The sequence below is a fragment of the Passer montanus genome, unplaced genomic scaffold (assembly GCF_014805655.1).
Source record: "Passer montanus isolate IOZ18808 unplaced genomic scaffold, ASM1480565v1 scaffold20, whole genome shotgun sequence".
Classification (NCBI taxonomy): Eukaryota; Metazoa; Chordata; class Aves; order Passeriformes; family Passeridae; genus Passer; species Passer montanus.
Genome location: NW_024366592.1, coordinates 6250167 through 6273372, shown reverse-complemented (window position 1 = coordinate 6273372; position 23206 = coordinate 6250167). Strand labels below are relative to the sequence as shown.

The window sequence follows — 23206 nt, the reverse complement described above, 5'->3', positions numbered from 1 at the left end:
GCACTGAAATTAGACTATTTCAAAGGCACACAAAATCATGGGCCCTTTCTGAAAATGTAGCTCTGTTCCCCAGCTTTTACCTATTCTATTTGTTTCCCATTCCCTGGTATTCACCATCCTCTATCACCTGACTCTTGAAATTGTCTCCCTGGCACCCAGGGGGACAATTTCAGGAGATATCCTCCACTGGTAAGGATTTAATGTAAAGTAATCTTCTCCCCACTTATTTGCTGCTTTCCCCCATTCAAACCTTTAGAGCTGGTCAACATCTGCCTTCAAACTAATCTTGTCAAAAACCCTGTTTTGCAGACCACAAAACTGGAGCAGACACTCCTGGTGAAGAGAGCACATTTGGCTCTCTCAAACCCACAGCTGGAGTTCCTCAAAACTTCCAATGAGTTACAGTGCAAATCTATAGTACTTTCCCTAAAAAGATGCAAGCACATTCTCCTTTTTTTCCTTGTCAGTGAAGACAAAACCTCTTGTCATAAGTAAATCACTCCCTCCCAAAACCAAAACTCATTCTGGTATGAACACTTGCTGGTATGAAAAAAGGCACCTGAGTCAATCACCTTCCATCATGTCTTCAATTCTTTCTCCTTCAAGGAATCTCTTGGATAAATGCATTTCTGCTCAAGAGAGAACAGTCACAGCCACCTGGAAGCTGCACAGGGTTCTACATTTAGGAGATATGGATCCAGCCAACACTGCAAAGAAATTCTGGCAACACTGGGAAATGGGATGGAGAGCAAAGCTAGGCTGCACTGCTCCCTGAAGGCAGGGAGGCACAGATGGGTCTGCTCAGACCTGCAGTCACTATTGTCACACAAGCAGGGCTTTTCTCTTTAGCTCATTCTCTTTCCTATTCAGAACCACTGTAATTCAGACTGTGTGCTGACTTGCAAACGACCACAGTTAATTCTGAGTTACTGAGGACCAATTAATTTACAGCACTACTTCTGAGTTTTGACAGAATCCAGGAAACTTCTTTCCTGGTGACACAGACAATGAACAAAAGATATTTGCTCTTGGACATTTTGTCAAGGAAAGACTAAAAAAATCCTGGCTGCAGGCAGTGTGAGTGTAGCATATTGGCCAGCAGGACTATTAGCAGAGTTGGAGTCTGAGAAGTGAACATACCTCAGACAAAAGGTAGGAAATCAGAGACTGAAGCTGACCAATATTTTGTAGAAAGTCAAAAACATCAGTCACTTATCTATCATCACAAGAAAAACACTTCAGTATTTACAGAGTTAAAGAAAGGGAAAGGGAAATACTGGCTACCCAAATGAGGATAAAAGAATTTACTGTCCCAGCTTGTGCACACATTCTGCTTTTCACAATACACTTGATTTTCTCTTTCATTTTTACACTTTACTAAGGGTCAAAGTTTTGTGTACATGGCAAAACGAAATCATTGCTGACAAATGGGTGACGCCAAAGGCGATTTCCTTTGTCTGCACTTGTAAGGAGAGACATCCCCTGCTCTGGTTCAGCTGCACCCTGGGTTGTCAGCAACTGTCAGCAGTGGTTCAATTTAGTGCATCAAGGAGAGCCCAAACAATTGGGAAAGAATGATTTAAGCCAAGTGGGTCCCACCCAGATCCTCCAGAACACACAGGCGGAACAGCCAAAGCAATAAAAACATTTAAAAATTATTAGGAAAATGAACAGTAAAAACCCACCAGATCTGGCAGAGGGACTGAAAGCATCTGAAGTTGCTAAAAGTTGTGACCAAAAAAACAAAAACAAACCACAGCTGATTTGTCAGTTCTCTGACATACAGGATTCCCCATTTCTCCATCATTTTTTTCAGAGGAGGCTGTTATAAAGAAGCTAGTGAGAATACCAGTATCATAATTTAATTTATTTTAGATGAAAGACAATCACAAGCCTTATGAACCAGAAGAAAACCAGCGTAGGTGGTTTGAAAGGGACTCTGCCACTTGCCCTACAGAAGGCAAACCCAATTGATGAATATTGCTCTGGTAGTGTCTACCATGACTTTAAATCATGTCACTATTCCCTCTCACACTTTAACAGCCAAAAGAATTACAATCTGCTTGGATTAATGCAGTACACTGTCATTAGGCTGGCAATTAAATCCTATTTCTGAGATTGTGTGATCTGAGTCACCAACATCTGCAAATATCTTTACATCTTGTGTAATAGCTGGCCTCAGATCTTGATACACCAAAGTAAAAAGGCCTTTTTAATGCTTCCCACATTATTTTGGACTTACAACTTCATGATGACAGCAGCTTCTCAAACAGCACATGAATCAAATTTATTACCCCGTTTGTCATGTGGGATTTTCTTAACTCTAAGCCAACAGAGCAACAACAAATCAAGGTCAGTGTTTATAATTGGTGAATAAAAATTAACCACATGCTCAAAAACATTTTTTGACACTGAAAAGGTATTTAGTCTCAAGGACTTTTGAGATATGCAGAATTCACCAACTCTGGGAATATCTGAGAAAACACCTCAAGCAACATTTCCCTGTCATGCCAGACTCTTGATTTTAAAAAAATAAAGTCTGGCAGTCATTCTACCGCTTCCAACATCAGTAGTCACACATGAGAAAGACAATCTCATTGCAGGATGCTCATCCCAGGAATTAATTCAATCCCAAACAGTATCATTCAATATTTAAACAGATCAGTGTTCCAAATTATGGTTTACTGGTAAAAGCAGCAGCACAGGAGACCTTTTTGCCATAGAAGTCAGAAATGAGATGGCATGTTATGGGCATGTTTGAAAGCAAACTAGCTCTACAAATCCACTGAAGTGCTACCTTCTCCATCCATAGAAGATGTTGGATAACTGCTGTTAGATAACTTATGTTCAGATAACTGCTTAATTAGAGCCTAACCATGCAGCACAATAACATGTACGCCCTACAGACCTAAATAAGGAACGCTACCTTTAAAAACCTCTATAATCTTTTACTACTTGGAGAGCTGCTTGCAGCACCTGCCACCCTGGAGCTCAGGGCCAGGCCTCCTGGGGCACAGCCAGCACACAGCCAGCCTGGCAGGAGCGGCAGGGCCAGCCGGGGCAGCGGGCTCGCAGGGCACAGCCCCGGGGCTGCCCCGGGCTCAGCCAGCGCCCCGTGGCCCCGCAGCGCGGCCCCGGCACCTCCCCAGCCCGCACCTCCTTGATGCGCTTCACCAGCGCGTTCTGGTCGAAGGCCACGGCCTCTGCACACTGGTGGAGGTGGTCCTGGTAGCGCAGGCACAGCTGCAGCACCTGCTGCGGGTCCAGCTTCTCCAGCTTGGCGTTGGTTGGAGACGTCTGCCCGCTGAGGAGCCCTGCAGAGCAAAGGAAGGCCCAGAGTTAATCCCACTGCTCATAGTGGCACTTCAGCTGTGATCCGAGAGAAAGCAGAACAAACCCGGCCGGCAAGATTTATGAGGGGTGATAAAAAGCTAATTAAGAGTCGTTTAAGGATGTTTTGAATTTGCAGCAGTGCACAGAACAGTTTGCCATAGAGCCCTCCCTGACAGAGCCTAAACAGACGCTAAATGCAAGTCCATCATGCATGTCCATCATGCACGTCTCCTCGGTTTTCAGTGATATGAAGTCCTGGTTTTTCTCCTCCACAAGCAATCCTAAACTGTGAAGAATGAGTCCTCTCCTAATTTACGTAAGACAGAAGAGGAAGGAGTTGAAATCTGCATTCTCAGAAGGGCACTGGAGTCATACTATTTTCACCAGACTCACACTGCTCTAAAAATTCACTGGTGCCCCAAAATAAACCTGAGTAAATAAATTGCCCACCTTCAAGTTCAATTATTAGGGGTGAATTGTCTGCATTTTGCCTACCTTGCCTTTTTTAAAGCTTCAGAACTCTTCTACCTTCTAAGGATTTTCTTTACACTCTCAAAGACTAGCAATGTACCTCTTTTTGTTTCTTTAATATGGAATTAAGATCCCTACCTACTTTTTCACAAAAAAGCTCACCAAAGAAAAGACACTGGACTTAAAAGTGGGACATTGGTAATATTCAGAGGAGCAAAATTGCCCAGAGAAACTTCTCCTGCCTATTGTTTGTTGCCTACACAGTGCAACTTGAGAATGTCTGCTGAGCTCAAGCATGTGTGTGCCACACTGACCACCTCCCCCACAGCAGCTGGAAAAAATGATGCTAAGCTCTCAAGCCATCCCTTTTTTGCTATTTCATTTACTTACTTTCATTTCATTTTCCTTCAGCATTAGCACAACTCTTTCCTTGTTGGGACACCATCTGTGACAAACTGCACATACACAATATGCTTTTCCCAAAACATCCATCAAGCTATGTAAACTGAATTCAGTGACTGCACGCATGTGCCCTCTGGGACTCTCACTTTACAGACAGGAAAAGACATTAAAACAGCAAATGTAAGCAAGTATCACACTAAGCAATTAAAAAGTAATAAATGCCAGTTATTTGGATTGGAAAAGCTCTTCTAAGAATGTTCCTCAGCGGAAAATGGAAAGTATTTTGAATGGCCCCCATGCCTATTGGAAGCTACAACGGGTGACATCGAGTTCTTGCTAAAGCACAAGCACAAGACAGAATCCAAGAAGCAAGTTAGAAATATCTTATGAATATGAGCAAGTTAAACCTTTTTGAAAACATTTGCAGACCAAAATGAAAATAAAAGTAGGACAGTAACTTCATCAAATATGAAGAAGAAGCAGGTTTACGTTTCATCAACATTCAACATCTTATTCTTCCAGGATGCTCTCAATTGCTCTCCACACAAAACCTCATTATAAGAGATTTTAAAAAAAGCTAATTTTGTTTTACTGATTTGTCCACTACAATTGTGTTGCCTCAGTCAAGAGGTCAGGAGAGGAAACAAACCATTTAGTCTCAAAACCCTGTATTAGCAACAGTCAAGTTATTTTTTATATTTTGGAGGAAATAACCTCAAACAAAATCTTAGATGCAGATCTTTCAAATCTACTTTCAGGTAAAGTACAAAACTGACAGAAACAAACTTGCTGAAGGAAATAAGATGTTTTAAAAATTGTTTATGTTTCATATTCTAGTGCTTCCTCAGTTCACAAATTGGGATCTTTTACGGTATTATCTTGTCAGGATGAATGTTCAAATAATGTTGTCAACTTTTAATATGCTGAATGTTCACACAGGAATGAAGAGTTCACCATACACCTGAGGCACTTATCCTGTCTCTGCACTGATCAAATACATGATGTTATCAGCCAACTAATTTTCTTTTATTACAAATCTCTCACCAACTTCAAGGGGAAAAAGAAAATTAGACACTGTTTGAGAGATTTAATTAACATGAAGTATGTACTTTGGCCAACTTCTGCTGCTTATGAGAATTTTGAAGTGGAACAGGCCAAGAACTGTAAAATGAGCTAATAAAGAACATGCTACTTAAACTCATGTACTTACAGCCTTGCACAGGTTACATAATGCTAAAACAAAAATTAATAAACTTAAGCCTCTCATTTCCTATCCTGAAAAACACAAACTCGAGTGAAGGGAGACATTCCCTATTCAGCTGGAATTCCTTCATAAGAAGCAGAGGGGGAAATACAATCCAGTACAAATGTTTGGACTAGGGATAAAAAACAAACATCATATGCTGCTTAAAGATAGACTATGGTATTATTCTGAGTGATGCAGTAAGGAGAAACCAAAGGAATTAGCTTCTCCAAAGACCTCTGGGGTAATGCTGACAATGCCAGAGAACAATTTAGCTTATTTTCAACTTGCAAGAAAGGAAAAAGTACAGTAAACAAGAGCCCAAAAAGGCCATGCAGCCTGGCAGGAACTCCCATTGTCAGAAGGTCAATCCACCATATTTTGCTGCTCACTGTAACCACTTCCTAACCACGCTATAAATCCTAACATTTCTTACTAACATTCCCCTCTGCCCCACTCAGGTGTGACCCCACCTGGAGCTCCGGGGACCCAGCACAAGACAGACATGGATGTGCTGGAGTGAGGCCACAGCAGGGACACAAAAATGGTCAGAAGGCTGGAACACCCCTCCAGTGAGGAAAGACAGAGCGCTGGGGTTGTTCAGCCTGAGAAACAGAAACCTCCAGGGAGACCTTAGCAGTATTTAAAGGGGCTTGTGAAAAAGACAAAGAAGGACTTTTACCAGGTGACAGAACAAGGGACAGTAGTTTTAAACAAGAAGAAATTTAAATTGGACATAAGGAAGACACTGTAAACTTGTCTTTAAACATTGTAAACATGAGTGTGGTGGGAAGTTGGATGTCCCATCCCTGAAAGTGTTCAAGGTAAGGTTGGATGGGACTTTGAGCAACCTCATCTAGTGAAAATGAGTGAAAAATGTCTCTGCCTATGACAGGGTGGTTGGACTAGATGATCTTCAAAGATCATCTTGTCATCCTCCCAACCAAAACCTCAAACCATCTGATCATCCCCCCAGCCAAAACCATTCTGTGATTTAATAAATTTGCTGCATTTTGTGCTTTACCAAATCTTATTTATATTAATATATTGTATTAGTAAAAATCTCCCCTCTTGAAAATCATTGCTTCCTTCTTAAAGCCTTGTCCCACATTTTGACCTCTCCACTGAACAGGGCCATCCCTCAGTGACTGGTCTACATGTGGTTTGTAAGAGGATATGAGATCACATCTGTTGCAATAACATATTTATTAGGTCACTCTTACAAGTGCCAAAAAGGGGAGAGACAGAGGTCACTGAGTGGCTCAGGCTCACTCCTGAAACATCCAGAACTTGAACCTGGCCACCAGCATATCTCAGAGCAACCAAGCACTGGTGTACTATTCCTTCTGCACTGAGGAAATGGTGCTCCTGTGATTTCTTCTGTGGGATTATTACTCCCCAGCCCCACAAGAGCACAGTTCTGCTCTTAAATGAAAAGAAAACAGCATTGAGAGCTTTCATTTCTTATTAAACTGAATACTCATTTTTCAAGCTGCTGGTTCTCTTCCAAAGAAGGAAGCACACCAGGAATCCTCTGTGCACTGTCTGGAGCCTTGGGAAGAGCTCCTTGGCACATGAGTGATATAACACACCCCAGCATGAGGAGGGAGGGCTCCACGGGGGTGTCGTGGCTGGGGAAAACAGGAACAGGAGAACAGGAGAAGGCCTCCTGCACAGCTCCAGTGCACGGACCAGAAGGGTTTGGCAAGTGCCAAACATTGCACAGTCCTGGCTATCCAATTACACCATAAAACAAGGAAGACCACAGACCACCTCTGTGCCTGCCATGATGACGAGACGTCAAACCTCCCACCTACTCACACATCTGGTCAGTAAACAGCATGACCAGGAGGTGACAAACAGCAGCTGGGACAAAGAAGGAGTCACATTTCTAAAGCACAATGATGCTTCAGAAAAAAACAGCTCAATACACCAAGTATGTCGTGCACAGAGAAATATCATATATCACTACAAGGCTAGCTGACCCACAGACTTGACAAATCTGTTATTGTTTCCATATTCCTTGGCAAAGCAGAGGCATGTTAAAACCATTTTCCTCCTACTTAGTCATCTCCTTGCTGGTTCCAGGTCAACATACACGTCCAACAAATCATATCCTACTGAGCAGAAGAAAGCTGTTAGTTTAAAAAGCATTTTTATGACTAGAAGTGAAGTTCTTGAAAGCAAGCTTTTCACGCAATGCTGATCCTGCAAATATACAGAACACAGTACCCCACCATAGTTATGTTCTGCTGCTTTAGTGGGCAATCCCAACAACACTTTGAGTGCTTTCCAACCCGAAAAGCATTAATATTTCTTTTTGACGTCCGTACTTCCACTTGTCAATCCCCTTTTCAACCAGTAACAGCAGGCATTACAAGAAGAAAACCAGTAGGTTGTTAATTTGTTATTACAGACAGCAAAGCATATGATGTTGTGGGGTCTTGTTACTAATTCTAACAAAGGGCTGCTGTCATGAGCTAACCAATCTTTCTGTGGAATATAAGAGAGGACTTCAGAAGTTTACCTTGCCAGAATACTGCTTCCAACATCTAACAACAGCAGACCTTTAGGGAAAAAACCCATGTTTTTCATGCTTCACAAGATATTTATAAAAATTTCAGGCAGAAAAGACTGTGCTCAGTGAAGCTGTGGATACTTGGATTTCACTACTCCTTTTTGAAAGGTGTATCTTTATCTTCACAATATCTTGTGACAATAAGTATGATGCTTATTTACACAGCATGAAAAACCCCTTCTCACTTGCTTTACACTCTGTAGTTGTGCTGTGACACAACAGAAGTCTGGGCAGGTTGTACTTCATTCCAACATCTTTCCAAGCTCAATAACCCCACTGGATCAGTCTCCTCTCCCACAGATAACTGAATTTCTTGGATTACCTCGGTAATATCTTCAAACACCTCTAACCTGAGGCCTTACTTCTCTCTTTAAAACCCAAGTCAATTCTTCTCCAGAGTAGACTGGTCACACCTCTAAAAATGCAGATGCTTTTGTAACTGCTATCCCTTTGCAGGACCTGCTAATCACCAACATCCTCTTTAAGAGTGTGGACTACAGTGCACATCATCACCTCTTCCCCCAAGACCAAGGTTAAATAAAGCATCAGATTCCACACCATGGTTAGCAGTGGCTCGTCAGCTTTACAGAGGCATTCCTGATGCTGGTACCTGGTTTTGGAGGGTTATTACAATGGGCTTTACCATTTTTTCTAAAACCTCTTCTGTGAACACTTCTCATTCATCCTCGTGAAGAATGATGCTTTTCTGAAAGTCCTTTCTGGAGACAATCCCACAGAATCTCCAGCAAGCTTCTAGAGAACCTGAAAAGCTTTTAGGTTTTTTTTATTAAGCACATACAAGTAGAAAATGGCTTTCCTTCAAGCCATTTTGAAGGAGATTTCTATTCTGCTTTCCTGATGACTTCCTAAGTAATCCACTACAGTTTTTAACCTTTCACTCTCCTAACACAAGCATCTTTTTGTCTGGGTTTGGGGTTTTTTTTGTTTTTGGAGTGTGGGTATCTTTTTGCCTACAGGTCCCTTCACACTGCTTTAACTACACTGCTTTTCCTTCTACCATTCTTCAAACCCACCTGTACTGCCTGAAACTTATTTCAGCCATTCCCCACTTCTCTTGCCACTCTCATTTTTTTATGATATTCCTCTTCATAAAATTAATCCAAGACAGTAAAATTTTTCAGCTCTTCCTATTCCATGTGAATCTGAGTAGATTATAGTAGATTATTATTACTATAGTATGTAATAATAATGTAGTATATATAATAGAGTAATTTCATTTACTATCATCAAGGCAACATTAGTCTGAGCTCAAAAAGAATTAGTGTTTTTCAAGTTTCCAGGAATTTTTCTGTGTTCCAAGGGTATTTAAAAACTATCAACCCTACAACTTGCCTCATCAAGCATTTCTAAAGGTAGAAGCTACCCAGTCTGGTCAGCTTCTTAAATAAAGTCTGGCCTCAGTGGCCACAGATGAACTATCATCGTGTCTTCCTTGTTGCTATTTGCATGGGAAGATTATTTTGCCAGTACCTTCAAGATTCCTAAGTACCAAAAAAAGATCCACAGAAGAAACAGATGAAATTACATCCCTAAAGACGGAGTCTTGTTTCTTGACCGTTGCTGCTTGCACTTGTTTGGAGGCAGCAGTTTGTCATCAGCTGCAAGAGAGAGCTCATTTCCATATATTCTCTATGCAGGTGCACTGTCATCTACTGAAAAGAAAGAATTGCACACCTACAGCAGAATAAAAGGTATTAAATACTTGCATACAGATATTGTAATTGGATTTACAGGACTCTTACTGACTAAATGCTTTGAATTCTAATTGTGTATTTCCTCTCTCATTCTCAAAAACCAAGAAAAGACTAAATTTTCAGCAAAGCCTGAACAGTTAAAATAACTTTTCTTAAGGTTGTTTTGGTTTTGTTGTGGGGTTTTGATGGCTTACTTTTGGTTGGTTGAGGAAGGTTTTGTTTGTTTGTGTGTTTTTTATAACACCTGAGTTAGGAAACATCAATATTTATACACTCAAATTTGAAAACTCACGCCACCCCTAAGAAAAAGGTAATTAGTAAAAGTAAATCATAAAGAAACCAAAAAATGAAATAAAAATAAAATCACTACTATTCATCCAGAAATCTTTCTTTAAGCTGAAATGTGGATGACCACATGATCTTTTACTCAGAGCAGTTAATTTTTAAAAATCTCAGTGAGAAAATACCTTGTACTAAAATACATATTCACTCCAAAACAAAAGTTGGCTTTGTCGCCTTTGTATATTTTCAATTCCTTTGAACTTTAGTGGGGGAGCACAATGACTGTAGGCAAACTGAATAGCTATTGTGTGAGCAAAGAACACATTTGTATTGTTGCAAAGAATGTTGGCTGTAGCAGCAGATTTTCCCTCTGCTTTGGAGTCAGTACCATGTGACCATTTACTTCTGCATGGGTGACACAGGGGCTGAGGACTCTCCTCTTGTCAAATCCTTTAAGAGGCAACTTTTCTGAGCACAGAGCCCAAATGTGCTCTCTGTGTCAATTCCCCACCTGGGTCTCCTACACTCTCTAAATTACAGCCTGCAAGACATTAATCACTGAAATATATAAATGTAAAATCACCTCCCCTTTTCTTCCTCCACCATGTGTCTTAAATACAAACATTAAGAGGATTCAGGACATTTAGGCTTCTATAAAAAGGCAGCATGCTACCATACTAAGACAAACCCCCCACATTGTTACCAATTTCCACCTATTGAGGTCACATAACTTACATTAAAGAAACTGATTCAGAGGGGAATTTGCTGTTACTATTATTTACATTAAGTAAGTATTTGTTTGCAATATTTAAAATAAGTGAAGTTGAAATAAATCAGAAATGCTGCCTCATTTAGGTTGTTAGGAACCTGAATGTCCAAAAGAAAAGGAAAAAAAGGTGCAACATCTGCAGGTGCTGAGATTTCAGTCTGGAGTCTGAAAGAAAGATGTGCCCCTCTGCAAATGCAAGATTGCCCAGGGGTTACACCTTCAAAAAGTTCCTAGAGGTTGCCACAAAACTGGAATCTCCTTTTGCAGCTTCAGGTAGGGAAAAAGGTACACAATATAGCCTGAAGAAAGCACACAGCTGCACTTTGTCAACTAAAAGTGTCAAGATCCTCCTTAGTCCATCTTCCCGTGAACTTTTCACTTCTAGAGAACAGAATATGGAAAAGAAGTGGTTTTGACTAAACAGTTCCAATATCATAGGGCCAGCAGACCTCAAAGTATAAAAATAGACACAAGGGTGGAAAAAAAGGACAGGGTTATTCACAGGGAAGTGAGAGAGGATGCTCTAATGCTATGCAATAAACTGTATTTGCTTTGCAACACCCTTTTTTTCTTCAAAATGCACTACAAGAGACCTATGGGGTACAATCATCTGATCATACAAGCACCACACATCCAAGGGCTGCAGCTGACCCTATATTCTAACTACTCTGCAAACCCAAAAGCTACAAGACTAACATCATCTTAAAAGATGAGGAATTGGGACACCAAGACATTCGACAATTTATCTGAGACCACATGGAAGCTGCTGTCCCTTGGCCTGATGACTTCAGCACCAGAACATCCCTCCCCTTCTCTGACCCTCAAATACCAAACACCAGAGGGACAGGCAGCAGAGGAGCCTCATTTCCTACAGCACCACAAGGGCTGAGCCCTGAGCATTGACACTTCCACACAGATTCCCAGATATCTGCTAAAGGGTCATAGAAGCCAGAGCCAAATCAACAGCTTCTTCCTTCTGACTCCCAAAGTCATGCTCCACAGAAAGGAAGATCCAGCTCCCACCTTCCTCATCACGTGCCTCACCACAGCTCTTGCACAGAAAATTATTCACTCCACTAAAACCACAGACAACTAATCCTGTGGTTTTCTCTTTCCTCTAGGGGAGCAAAAGCAATCAGAGCACCACAAAATCAAACACTAGAGCTTGTCCCAGGAGAGGCAGGAGAGGGGGAAGGAAAGGACAGAGGAGAACTTCTCTGTTCCAGCAGCAACAAGATGTCACTCCAATGTCACTTCAGTGTCAATTATTTTATGTGTGCAAAGCCTTGAGTGAGTCTCACCTTTACCTGTCCATCCATCTTGCTTAAAACAATGCAACCTTAACTACCTTTTGTATCTCTCTCACTGCGAAGTTTTCTAGGCTGTAGATGGGTAAGAAATGGGACAGCAGGATCAAATAAACTCAAACTCAATTTCTTTTAAAGAATTTAAAAAAAAAATCTACAAGCCAAAACCCACGCAACTGATTCTATTACTAGTATTAAATATAAGCCTCACAGCAATGTTTATTTTATTTTTGGCAAAAGTGCATGGGTATTCATCCATGACACAGCCCATACCAGCAGAAAAAAAAGCCCCAAAATACAGCATTTTGTGGTTTAGAGAAAAGGTGACATCTAAAATCACTTATAAGCACAAGGGCACACACATTAAGATGGGGTATGTTTGCTATCCCACAATAACCAGCCTGTGTACACACACTAACCCCAGGTAAACAATGGGGCACACGCACTGTGCTGCTTACACCAAGAGCCCAGAACTTTGGAAAAAATTAACAGGCAACAGTGTCAGTTTATTTTCAGGCATTTTCTTCAGTTCAGATGTAAATCTGAGAGTCTTATTTGCAATTTACTTTCACAGCATGATACAGAGCAAGACTGATCAACAGGCCATTTACTAACAGGTTTGGCAAGTCCAAGATTTCAGTGTTTTCCATGCATGGAGAAAACTGTTTTAAAAGTGGCAGAGAAAACCTTCACAGAAAGAGTTCCTTTTTAAATAAGCAATAGGATTTCTTGGTGAATGTTTTATCAGTACTTTATAATTGCAAACCAAGTCCAGTGCTGGTATAACCATCATTTATATTCATGAAACACAGTTCCTCTTTGGTACTTTTTACAGAATCACAGAATATTCCGACTTGGAAGAGACTCACAACAATCATCAACTCCAACTCATTTACTTCCTATCAGTTTTGTACCCACACAATACAGTGGACAGAACAATGGCACATTGCCATAATAAAAAGAATGAAGAGCACTATTTAAAATGTACATTAAAGAAGCACTGTTCAAAATATACTATTTGCATGTTTTAGCCACAGGTACTAGGAACAGTAATTTATCTCTAGGAAAATACAGCAAAGAACAAGAGTAAGCTTGTAAATGCAACAGAGTTGACATTTTCTACTTTATCTTCTTTACTCACATGCAACCCAACTTATCACTTAGCAGTTTTGTTAGCAATGTGGGCTGCCATGTCATGTGCAATTTTAATTTGAATGACACTTTTCTACTCTGAAAACTCTTCACCAGCCTGACTTGAAATGGCTGCACTACTCAGGAGTAGCAAAGTCCAAGTAGGGCTGAGGAAACATTTGATATTTTATAATCCCTACATACATAGCTCATACATCATATACTTTACAGAAATTAAGAAATGGCTCCTTACTTTTTCTTATAACAAGTTTAACTGAATTCTCTTGTTTTTTAGGGTAAGTGGTTATCTACTAAAAAGTTCAGAGGGAAACATGGTGCTGGCATGAGATTATAACAACTAAATTTAGAATACCGAAATGACCTAAAAGCTGAGTTGGGGAGGGAAGCAGGCTACACCACACACACTATTTACTTCTGACAGTATTTTTAAGAAACTAATCACTCAGCTTGCAGGGCCTTATTATGGCACCTAAAACATTCAACAGTTACAATTACACTTACAGAAGTAAGTGGCCCTCTGTGCTCTGTATTACCTCTGTATTTATCATCTTCTGTCAAATACTGTCAAGTGCAACATGCCTTGAAGAAAGACAAAGCACAAAAAGGAATCCTTAGCACAGAGTTGTTTTAAAATTCCCAGGGCAGGGGGGGAATAAAGCAAATTGCACCTCCTCAGTTTACATTCCTTCTGCAGTTCAGTAAATGAACTCATTAGTAAAACTATTATGAAAGAGCGTAATCTCATTATTAAAATAAGCTGCTATTTAAGCAAACTTTGAATACCTAATGACAACATTTGTGTGATCCTGTCCTTCTAGGCAACTGCAGTCTAGGAGTACTGCCTTTACCAGCTGTAAGTAACAGCCCAGGGTCAGGAAGCCTGGGGCTTCCTGAGCCTGACTCCAGCACGTGCACCACTTCTCTGCAGTTGGAAATAGCCAGAATACAACAATTCATTCATTCCTCCACTTAACCCCCTCAAAACAGGGCAGCTGTAAAAACATCCCCCCTTATTTTTTTTTTATTTTTCTATATCCAGCCTGCTGATGGTGTGCTCACACACAGCACGAACCGGTTTCCTATGTCTGTCATGGAAACTATCAGTCATTTTACGGCAAAACATCACCATAAAGGTTTTAATAAGTGGCAGGTGGAGTTTTGCTCATCCTAAATCACATCTCCTTCACGGTATGTTGGAGTATTAGTTGTTGGTTTTTTTGGGCTTGGATTGAAGGCACTTGAGATGGGAGTTTATGTTTGGACTTAAGTGTTTATTATTTTTTATTAGCAAAATAGTTTTATTACTGTGAGTTTGGTAGCTTTTCATTAGAAGGTACAAAATGCTTAACAATTTTTCATTACAAGGACTCTTAAGACTAAACTATTTAATTAAGAACTGACACAGATTATTTTATCTTTTAACTCAATAACTGATTCCATAGAGTCTGTAATGCAGACTTTTCTGCTTAATTACAAAATGCTACTCAAACCCATGAAGAAGGAAAAGCATGAAGAAGAAACCTAGGACAACAGCCTGTGTCTTCTATCTTGCTTCTATTTACAACATACTAAAAATCTCAAAACTTAAATTTTTCATCTAAGTGATACACCTACACTACTCGCTATAATCCATTTTACACTTTCATGGATTCTAGTCTATCTTAAAGTCTAAGAAACTTTTTCCATGAATAAAAGTCAAAGTCAATGCTCTCCTAAAAGTCAAAATACCCCAAAACAAAAAAAATATTCCCAATACTCTAAGTTTCCACAAAGGTACTTATAAGGTCCTTTACAATATCTATAAAGCTTTCCAGCTGGAAAGCCTCCTAGCAGTTGGAAAAGTCCCCTGTCCCTGTTAAAGACATGCTCTCAGAACTATATCCTGAGTAGATCTTGGGTGCTGTCCTGAAAATGGAATTCATCTTGTTGCTCTGCCACTCCTCCTTGCCTTTCTTGTTCCAGTTCTGGTTCTCACTGAGCTCCTGCACAGATGGATTCAGCCCACCAACCTACCAGAAAACTCCTGGATTCTCCTCATCCCACTGAGCCAAGCTGGCTCACAAGGGGGCCAACAAGCCTCAGCAGGAGCACAAAGCACAAAGCCATAGGTATGTCCTCCCTCCTCACAGCTGTTACATCAGCTCTCCTGCTCTGGGGACGATGTGGAGACAGACAGACAGACATTCTTCCACAGTCTGGGGCAGAGTCTGGCATGCAAACTTATAAAAGCACCTCCCTGAGCACAGAATTCACTCTTGGCATAATCTCCCTGCACTGTGAGGAAGATCGTGTTATGGATACGCACAACACTGGAATACCACCAAGGAGAGTGATTGTGGTACACAAGGACATACTAATACCAGATGCTCCTAGTACTAGAAAACAGGCACAACAGCCAAACAGAACTAAAAACACTGTTACTCAGCTGCTGAGTTTAACATTAATATAAATACACGTCCATAAAGCTCACTTTCTCTTCATTGAAAAATACTTGGTTTGTGACACTGACAACAATTAATTCTGCAGCTATTAACAGAAAGCAGCTGTTCCAGATGCTGTTTTCGTATAAGGTCCTATGCAAACACCTCCACTTTTGCAGTGATTTTAGCACTGCTTTTTCAAACAATACACAAACAGACTGAGAGGTATATTTCAGTAAAGGCCATACATTTTTTTGAAGTTGTAGGGGAAGAATTTTGATCATCTTGGATCACCTGTAACCACAGGGGTGATGATGGAAGAACCATTTTTTGTTCTCAAATTATGAAGTATTTCTTGTTCTTACTAATATAAATACATATCAACATGTTGACTCTACATCTCTGCTCTAACAATAAAAGTTTAAAAGCAATGAGAAAACAAACTGTGGTAGTGCAGACACATATGTATCTCTTCCTGGACTGGAGAAGAAAGAATAGGAAAAGCAGCTCTACAGAAACACGAACAACAGCAACACGTAACAGTATCTACCTCTTCAACTTATTTAAAATTAATGTAGAAAACAATTTATAACATGGTAGAACTTTAAAGTCCAGAGCTTTGACTTCTGAAGACTCTCCTAAAAATTCACTAGAACTGTAAATATTTTCATTTAACTGTGTAGGTAATGAATGTGTGATTTTTTCCCCTTCTTTTGACCTAACTTAGGAGAGGAGGACAGCACTTGCAGCAGCAGTTAAATTATTTGTTTTGATTCTGAAAGCTTTCGGTAAAGGAGTGGAACATGCAACAGACCTGATTGTTCCTCCTTCCCAAGTGAAACTGCCTACACTTATCAAAGGCTCCAGCCAACACAAACACAACAGCTTTTTCTTTTCCTTGTCCAGTGTGCCTTGAGGGCTGATGCACTGTTCTTTGCTCGTGCCCAGAGCTGAGTCACCACAAAGGCCTCGAGTGCACACGGGTCCAGCAAGGTCATTCACCAGAGACTGCTCCAATCTACCTCCACACCAAGCTGGCTGAGTGTTTTGAAGGAGACAGTGTGGTCTAGCGGGAAGTGATCAAATGGAAAAGCTTCCAGAGGGTCTCACATACCTCAGGGAATCCCCATAGCAAGAGGGTCAATGTAAAGCTTTTCCTCCTTACACTGCCACAGCAGCGCTACAAGGCTGGTGGTGAGAGCCAGAGGAACATCTTACATTGTTTAACTGATCTGAAAAGTTTGGGCTTTCAACAACCCAGCTCTTAAATCCTGTAACATTCTGGAAGAGAATGGCCCCATTTCCCACAAGGGCTGTTTGATAACCACACAAACACCTCAGAGACGTTTGGATAGCTCAGCTTGCTGATAGCAACCCATGCACATAGTGAGGATGAGGAAAGGGAAGGATACACAACATAAAGTACCTCACATCCATATTCCTGGAAGGCTCAGTACTGGCACTTCTTCCAGCCTAGGAGAGCTCTTTTCTAGTTTAACTTGAGCCACTTTAGAAATGGTCTGCTCTGAGCTAGAGTGCATGAACACAGAACAAACACCATACAACTCCTGTTCTTGCTATACATTTTTAAACAATTTTTTCTTAGAATCCCTGTCACTTCTATGCTCTGCAGGAGCATTCCTACAGGGGATGATGAGCAGTAGATGTTTCGGCATAGACAACCCATAGATTAGATGCTGTTAAAGATTTCCCATGGTTTTTTGGTTTTAGAAGATTGTTTGTTTCATTTCTAGGAGCAGTTTTTTCCGGAACTGTTCTATCACAACACTCACTCATCATACCTACATCTCTTCTGCGGTGCTTTTCCAGACTGCTCACCTTGAAATTCACCAAATACCTACCAGTTGTTGCTTCTTGGCTAGCAAGTGGTCCCTGTTGAAAGGCAGCTTTCACTGCTCTGCTGCCTATGTGATGTCTTTTTCTACAGAGAAAACTCTGCATTACTTGAAGTATAGAATATGATGAAGCTTCAAAATAAGGACATACAGAGATTGAGAGTGAGGTGATGTCCTCCTGATCACTGGCCAGGCACAGAACCTACCAGAGATCACAAAAGCTGAACTTCTTTATTGAAGCAGAAATTCCCATTGAAGCCAAATGAAGTTTTGTTGAATGAGGGCCACAGGAATAAGCCTGTAGTACACTCTGGACTGGGAGCAAGTCAAAGCAAATTATGCAATAGCTGTCAGGAATCTGTGTACAGCTCTGCAGAGCCACAGTGCAGGAGGAGCCCTGGTCCATCCTTAACTTCTGTCTATTTATGTCCCAGCACTGAGACCCCTTCCAACAAAACAAGCCATGCTTTAGTATATTTTTATTAGAACAATTTGTAGCAAATAGCTCTCTCCTCCTCTTCCTCTTTCCCCTCCCCTCCTTCCTCTTGCTGTGTTGTGCTGTTTGTGTGGAAAAAAACGAGCTCCCGCCCTTGCCAAGTGTGACATCAACTCATTCTTATCCGGTGATGTCCAGCAGAATCTTCCTCTGATAAACATTTGCTCAGTGTCAGAGCCCCAAGGTTACTGGCTGCATTTTGCTTTCATTGTTGTTTGTTTTCTGACACTTTGCTGCTCGTTATACATTAAAATCCTCCCCCCTGCATGTCTTCGACCTGGAGCCGAGTGAGGCGGTGAACAGGACATTCCTTGCTGCTTACCCGGGTCTCCCACCACCCCCTTCCCCTGAAACAAGAGTCTGTTTGTCTCTCTGAGAACAAGAAAAAGCTGATACTGCAGAGAAGAAGAAGAAAAAAAAAAGTACAAACGTGAAAAAAATTTAGGAGTGCAGATCTGTCTTTTTAGCCTTAGGTTTCTTTTTTTTTTTAACAGATTTTCTTATATCCTTTACTAGCATGCTCTGAAGTTAGTGAAGAACCATAGCTGATTAATGGGCTGGTGTCCCTCTCACCTGATGGAGAACCTACGATTTCCTCTTCTCCCCTCCCTCCTTTATCCATCCTCTCCTCACAAGCCACCAGCTTTCTGGAGAAAAGGGAAGCAAATTATCCCTTTCCAGGCATGTTCCCCATATCCCTTACCCAAGCTGACATTTATTTATAAATGACAGATGACAGATTATTTATATCTGAAGTACCTCATGTTCCCCATATCCCTTACCCAAGCTGACATTTATTTATAAATGACAGATTATTTATATCTGAAGTACAACAACCTCTGCTTTCAGACAACTAGGGCTGAATTAAATGTATTACTGTCAGTCCATGGGCCCAGGGAGCCCATGGACAATCTATTAAAGCAATAAGCAGAGTAAATTTTGACAAAACCTAAAGTGCTGAGTAAAGGTCAATAGCCCTGAAATGTCCAGCAGTGAATAAAGACTGGAAACAGACACCTTTTACCCTGACTGGCTCTTACATACAATTCCATCAAAGACCGAGCACTCTACAAAAACTTCGACTTACAGGATAATTGATATGTTGCAACTACAACTGCATCCCTCCCTGGGTCATTGGAGGGAAAGAAAAATCCATTTGTATAGTTATCCAGAAGGAAAGGTCTGCTGGAAATGGAAGGTGTTCTGCTAGCACCAACCTACTGTCTCCCACCTTTCTAGGAAACCCATCCTAAAATCTCCCCCAGTGTTCAGGAAAAGGCTGCAGCTGTTCTTAACAGCTCATGAAAACAATGTTCTTTTAGCTTCTATGTGACACAATGGACAACAAGTACCTTCAGAAAGACAGTAAAGAAAAAAATTTAGTTTTGAATATTACCATGAACATATGCCAGCTGTACTGGAGCATTAGAAGCACCCAGAAAAACCCACAGGAAATGACTCCTTGCCCTGCCACTGGAACTCAGAGAAGGCTGTTAGAAGGCAGAAAGGCAAGATGACAACAGTAATCCAGTGATTAGACAGGCCAGTCAACCTCTCCTTGCATTTCTTCAACCTTTCCAGTTCTCAATGGTGTCTCCAGTACCACCTGGATCCCAGCAGTACCTGCTGCCACAGGGCTCCCTGAAACATCCTCTCACAGAACAGCAGCTCTGTTGTTAAGTAGTTCCCTGTATTAATTTTTTCTAGTTCATAGAGAAAATGTTAACAAACAAGACAGTTCCTCCTCATCACCTGGTTTTCTAAAAGCCTTGGTTGCTTTAATGGAAGTAGGCAGAGTACAAGTAACAATCATAGTCAAGGTTAGGCAAGAAATATGTTCTTAAACCATGAGGAAGCAACATCCAGGCTCTGAAATTAACTTTAATCAACAAATGAGACTTTTTAATCTCAATTTTCAGTGAGAAGGTTGCCATCCTCTAGAGAGGTTTGGGAAGATCAAGGTCTTCTTTCTTCTTTTCTTAACAGCTCTTTCAAAATTGTAAAATATTAGTAGCAGCTGAAAAATGAAGTGTCATCAAATACAAACTTTGCAAAGTAGTGTGCTTAATCTCACTGGCATCCTCTCTCTCTTTCCAATAAAACAGCCTAAATAAATGGAAATTCCACTCTTGCCTTGAAGGCCTGGTAAGATGCTACACCACTACTGTAACAGATTGCCCTCAAAGTTATCCTGCTCCTTTCCATGACTAAACAGACAGGCAGATGCACCAACACCTCATACAGAAACACTACAAACCTTTAACCAAACATGAACAAGCATGCCATAAAAACCCCACACAAACAGAAACTATATACACCAGTCTTAAAACAAAATTTAAAAAAGACTAATTTTCCAGAACACACAAAGAACATTTTTAGCACAAAATTGCTTACAAGCATTTGCATTGAAACATATCTTAACACAGCGTCCAGACAGAGCTGAGTGGACAAAGGAGGAATGTTTTTGGAGGGATAGAGAAGCCTATCCACTCGATGCTACCCCATCAGTGGTTGTTTTGCTGTCCTAAAGGTGAAACAAGCCTTGGTTGACAAGCAGGGATGCAGCTCCATAGGAAACCTGAGTGCCAGGTCCCACCTGTGCTCATTTTAGGGTTGAGTTCTTTTCTAGGGTATCTTTTTTTACAGCATTTGAAGTATGTGAGTATTTCCAGTACCCAGAAATAGGATGTTTGGTCACAGAAATACTGACAGGAACACAAATTCCCAAACGACCTTGGCTATAATTAACCATCTAATTTTAGTGGCGTTTGGCCGACCGACACCTCCCTGGCTGGTTTGTTTCAGCAGACAGATTGACTGCAGAAATTGCCAGAGCTGTCCTCCAGTAGGACACACCCCATGCAACAAGGGAGGTGAGAGCTGCAATACAGCAATTCATATGCCTGTGAACAAAATAAACACATTTTTTTTCACAATAGGAATTAAAAAACATATAGCAGTGCCATCTCAGGGGTTTAATTAGATTCAAATGAAGCCTGATAACAAGACATCTTATCAGAAGCTTTTCTTTCAACAAAACCAATTAGTATCAATTGAAACAGAACCAGCTGAGATAAACATGTACACAGCATGCATAACCTTGAGGTCCACAATGCCTAATAATTAAGTACTGGATCATTTCCCATACTCAAGAGAGAGAAGTTTGTATAAATCAACAATAATCAAAGGAAAGTTTTTCTCCTATGGGGACAAGAAGGGTTTGAATCCAATACATTTATTTCAGCCAGTTGTCCTTGTGAAACTGAGCCATGGCACAGCTCAGGTTTTCTGTGCAGCTTTTTGAGATCTCCAGACAAGATTGTGAACTTTTCCTTCCTAACATTTTGACTTACTTTCCTCCAAAAATGAGTCCACATTTCCAAAGTCTTTTACAGAAAAGAAAAGCCACAGCTCATTAGCAGAATTCCCACCCAAAACTGTACTTATCCACCTCCTTTCCTTTCCCTGCTCTTTTGAAACCTTCTGTCTCTGCCTCTGCACTACTATTTCTTTGTAATTTCCTGTTTCAAAAAATATTTATCTGGACCTTTTAATTAGCAATGGTTCAATGGGTCCTTACTTACTGACACAGATTTTAGCTTCATACAACCTCTAAATGGGCTGGAGAAAAGTGAGGTGGATTGAAAACTGGTTGAGCTGCCAGGCTCAAAGGGTTGTGGTAAGTGGAATGAAGTCCAGCTGGAGAACAGTTACTGGTGGTGTGACTCCAGACTATGATGCTGGGGCCAATATTGTTTTACATGTTTATAAATGACCTAGATGAAGGGACAGAGCTCCCTCAGCAAACTTTCAGATTATACAAAATAGCTGAAAACACCTCTGCCATTCAGAGGCACCTTTACAGGCTGGAGAAACGTGCTGATGGGAATCTCACGAAATTCAGCAACACAAAATGCAGAGTCCTGCACCAGGGGAGCAGCCACCCTGAGCCCCAGCTCATGCTGGGGGAGAGAGCAGCCTCACAGAGAAGGACTCACAGACAGACAGCAAGCTGGACATGAGCCACAGCAAGCCTCTGCAGCAGAGGCAGCCAAGAGATCCAGGGCTGCACAGGGAAGAGCTGCCAGCAGATCAAGGAAGGTGGTCCTTCCATTCTGCCCAGCACAGCCCAGTGCTGGGCTTCCCAGCACAAGGCAGGCATGGACATGCTGGCACTAAGTCCAGTGAAGGATCACAGAGATCATTAAGGGGCTACAAATCTGTCCCACAAGGGAAGGCTGAGTGAGCTGGAACTGCTTATCCTCAAGAAGAAAAAGCATGGAGGAGAATCCCTTCTATGATAACCTGATGGGAGGCAGAAAAGGAATCAGGCTCTTCTCAAGTATGGAGTGAAAGGATAAGACATAGTGGACAAAAACTGAAACACATATATACAAGCTAATTTGGTTTTGTTCAGCTGATTTTTTTTTACTGTGAAGGCGATCCAACAGTGGATCAGGTACCCAAAGAAGCTGGGGAGTCTCCATCCCTGGAGATATTCAAAACACAACCAAACAGGGTCTTGGGCAATCCACTTTTGCTGACCCAGTTTTGTACAGGGAAACTGGACTAGTGCTTCTTCAGAGGAACCAGCCACCTTCAGCAACTCTGAGCAATGGCCAAAGACAAATGTTAGGGTCTTTAAGGGCACTGATGACTTGTAAACAGTGCTTCTGTAATCTCTGCTACTCTTAAAGAACATTACAAAACTTCTCAGCACATTACCCCTTTGCAATTAAGATCATTCTATATCCTTCCAACAAAGAGCTCCACAGAAGTGCTACCAGAACAGAACTTTTAACTTGCACCAAGCTCTAACTCAGTGTTTGCACTCTGCCTCTTTTCCCCCCACTTGGTTCATGCAAACTGGCCAAGTGCAGCCTGGGTGGGAGAAGCAGCAGCAAGGAGCACATCATCTGCATTCTGGCACCGCCTGCGACCACAGAATGCACATGTTTCCTATAACATGGAAGAATGCTTCTGACAGCACTTCAAATTCATTCACAGGGCCAAATTCCTTTCTTAGTTACTGAAAAATGGAGCAAGCTCACTGTGGTCAGGACACAATATCAGGCCATTGTAATTACTGTACATGTGAATGTGTGCATGCCCCCATCCCACACGTTGAGACTCAGCACTCCTTCCATAACTGCATTGCTAATTTCATGATGTGTAGTATTTT

At 41.2% G+C, this 23206-nt stretch overlaps 1 protein-coding gene across 1 annotated transcript in view; it reads right to left on the bottom strand.

The window, feature by feature from the left end:
- Positions 1 to 23206, bottom strand: part of BORCS5 (BLOC-1 related complex subunit 5) — a 61771-nt gene that overhangs the window by 16339 nt on the left and 22226 nt on the right. The window contains exon 3 of the mRNA XM_039708379.1: positions 3157 to 3314. Within this exon, the coding sequence (XP_039564313.1) occupies positions 3157 to 3314 (158 nt within the window). The remainder of the gene's footprint in view (positions 1 to 3156; positions 3315 to 23206) is intronic.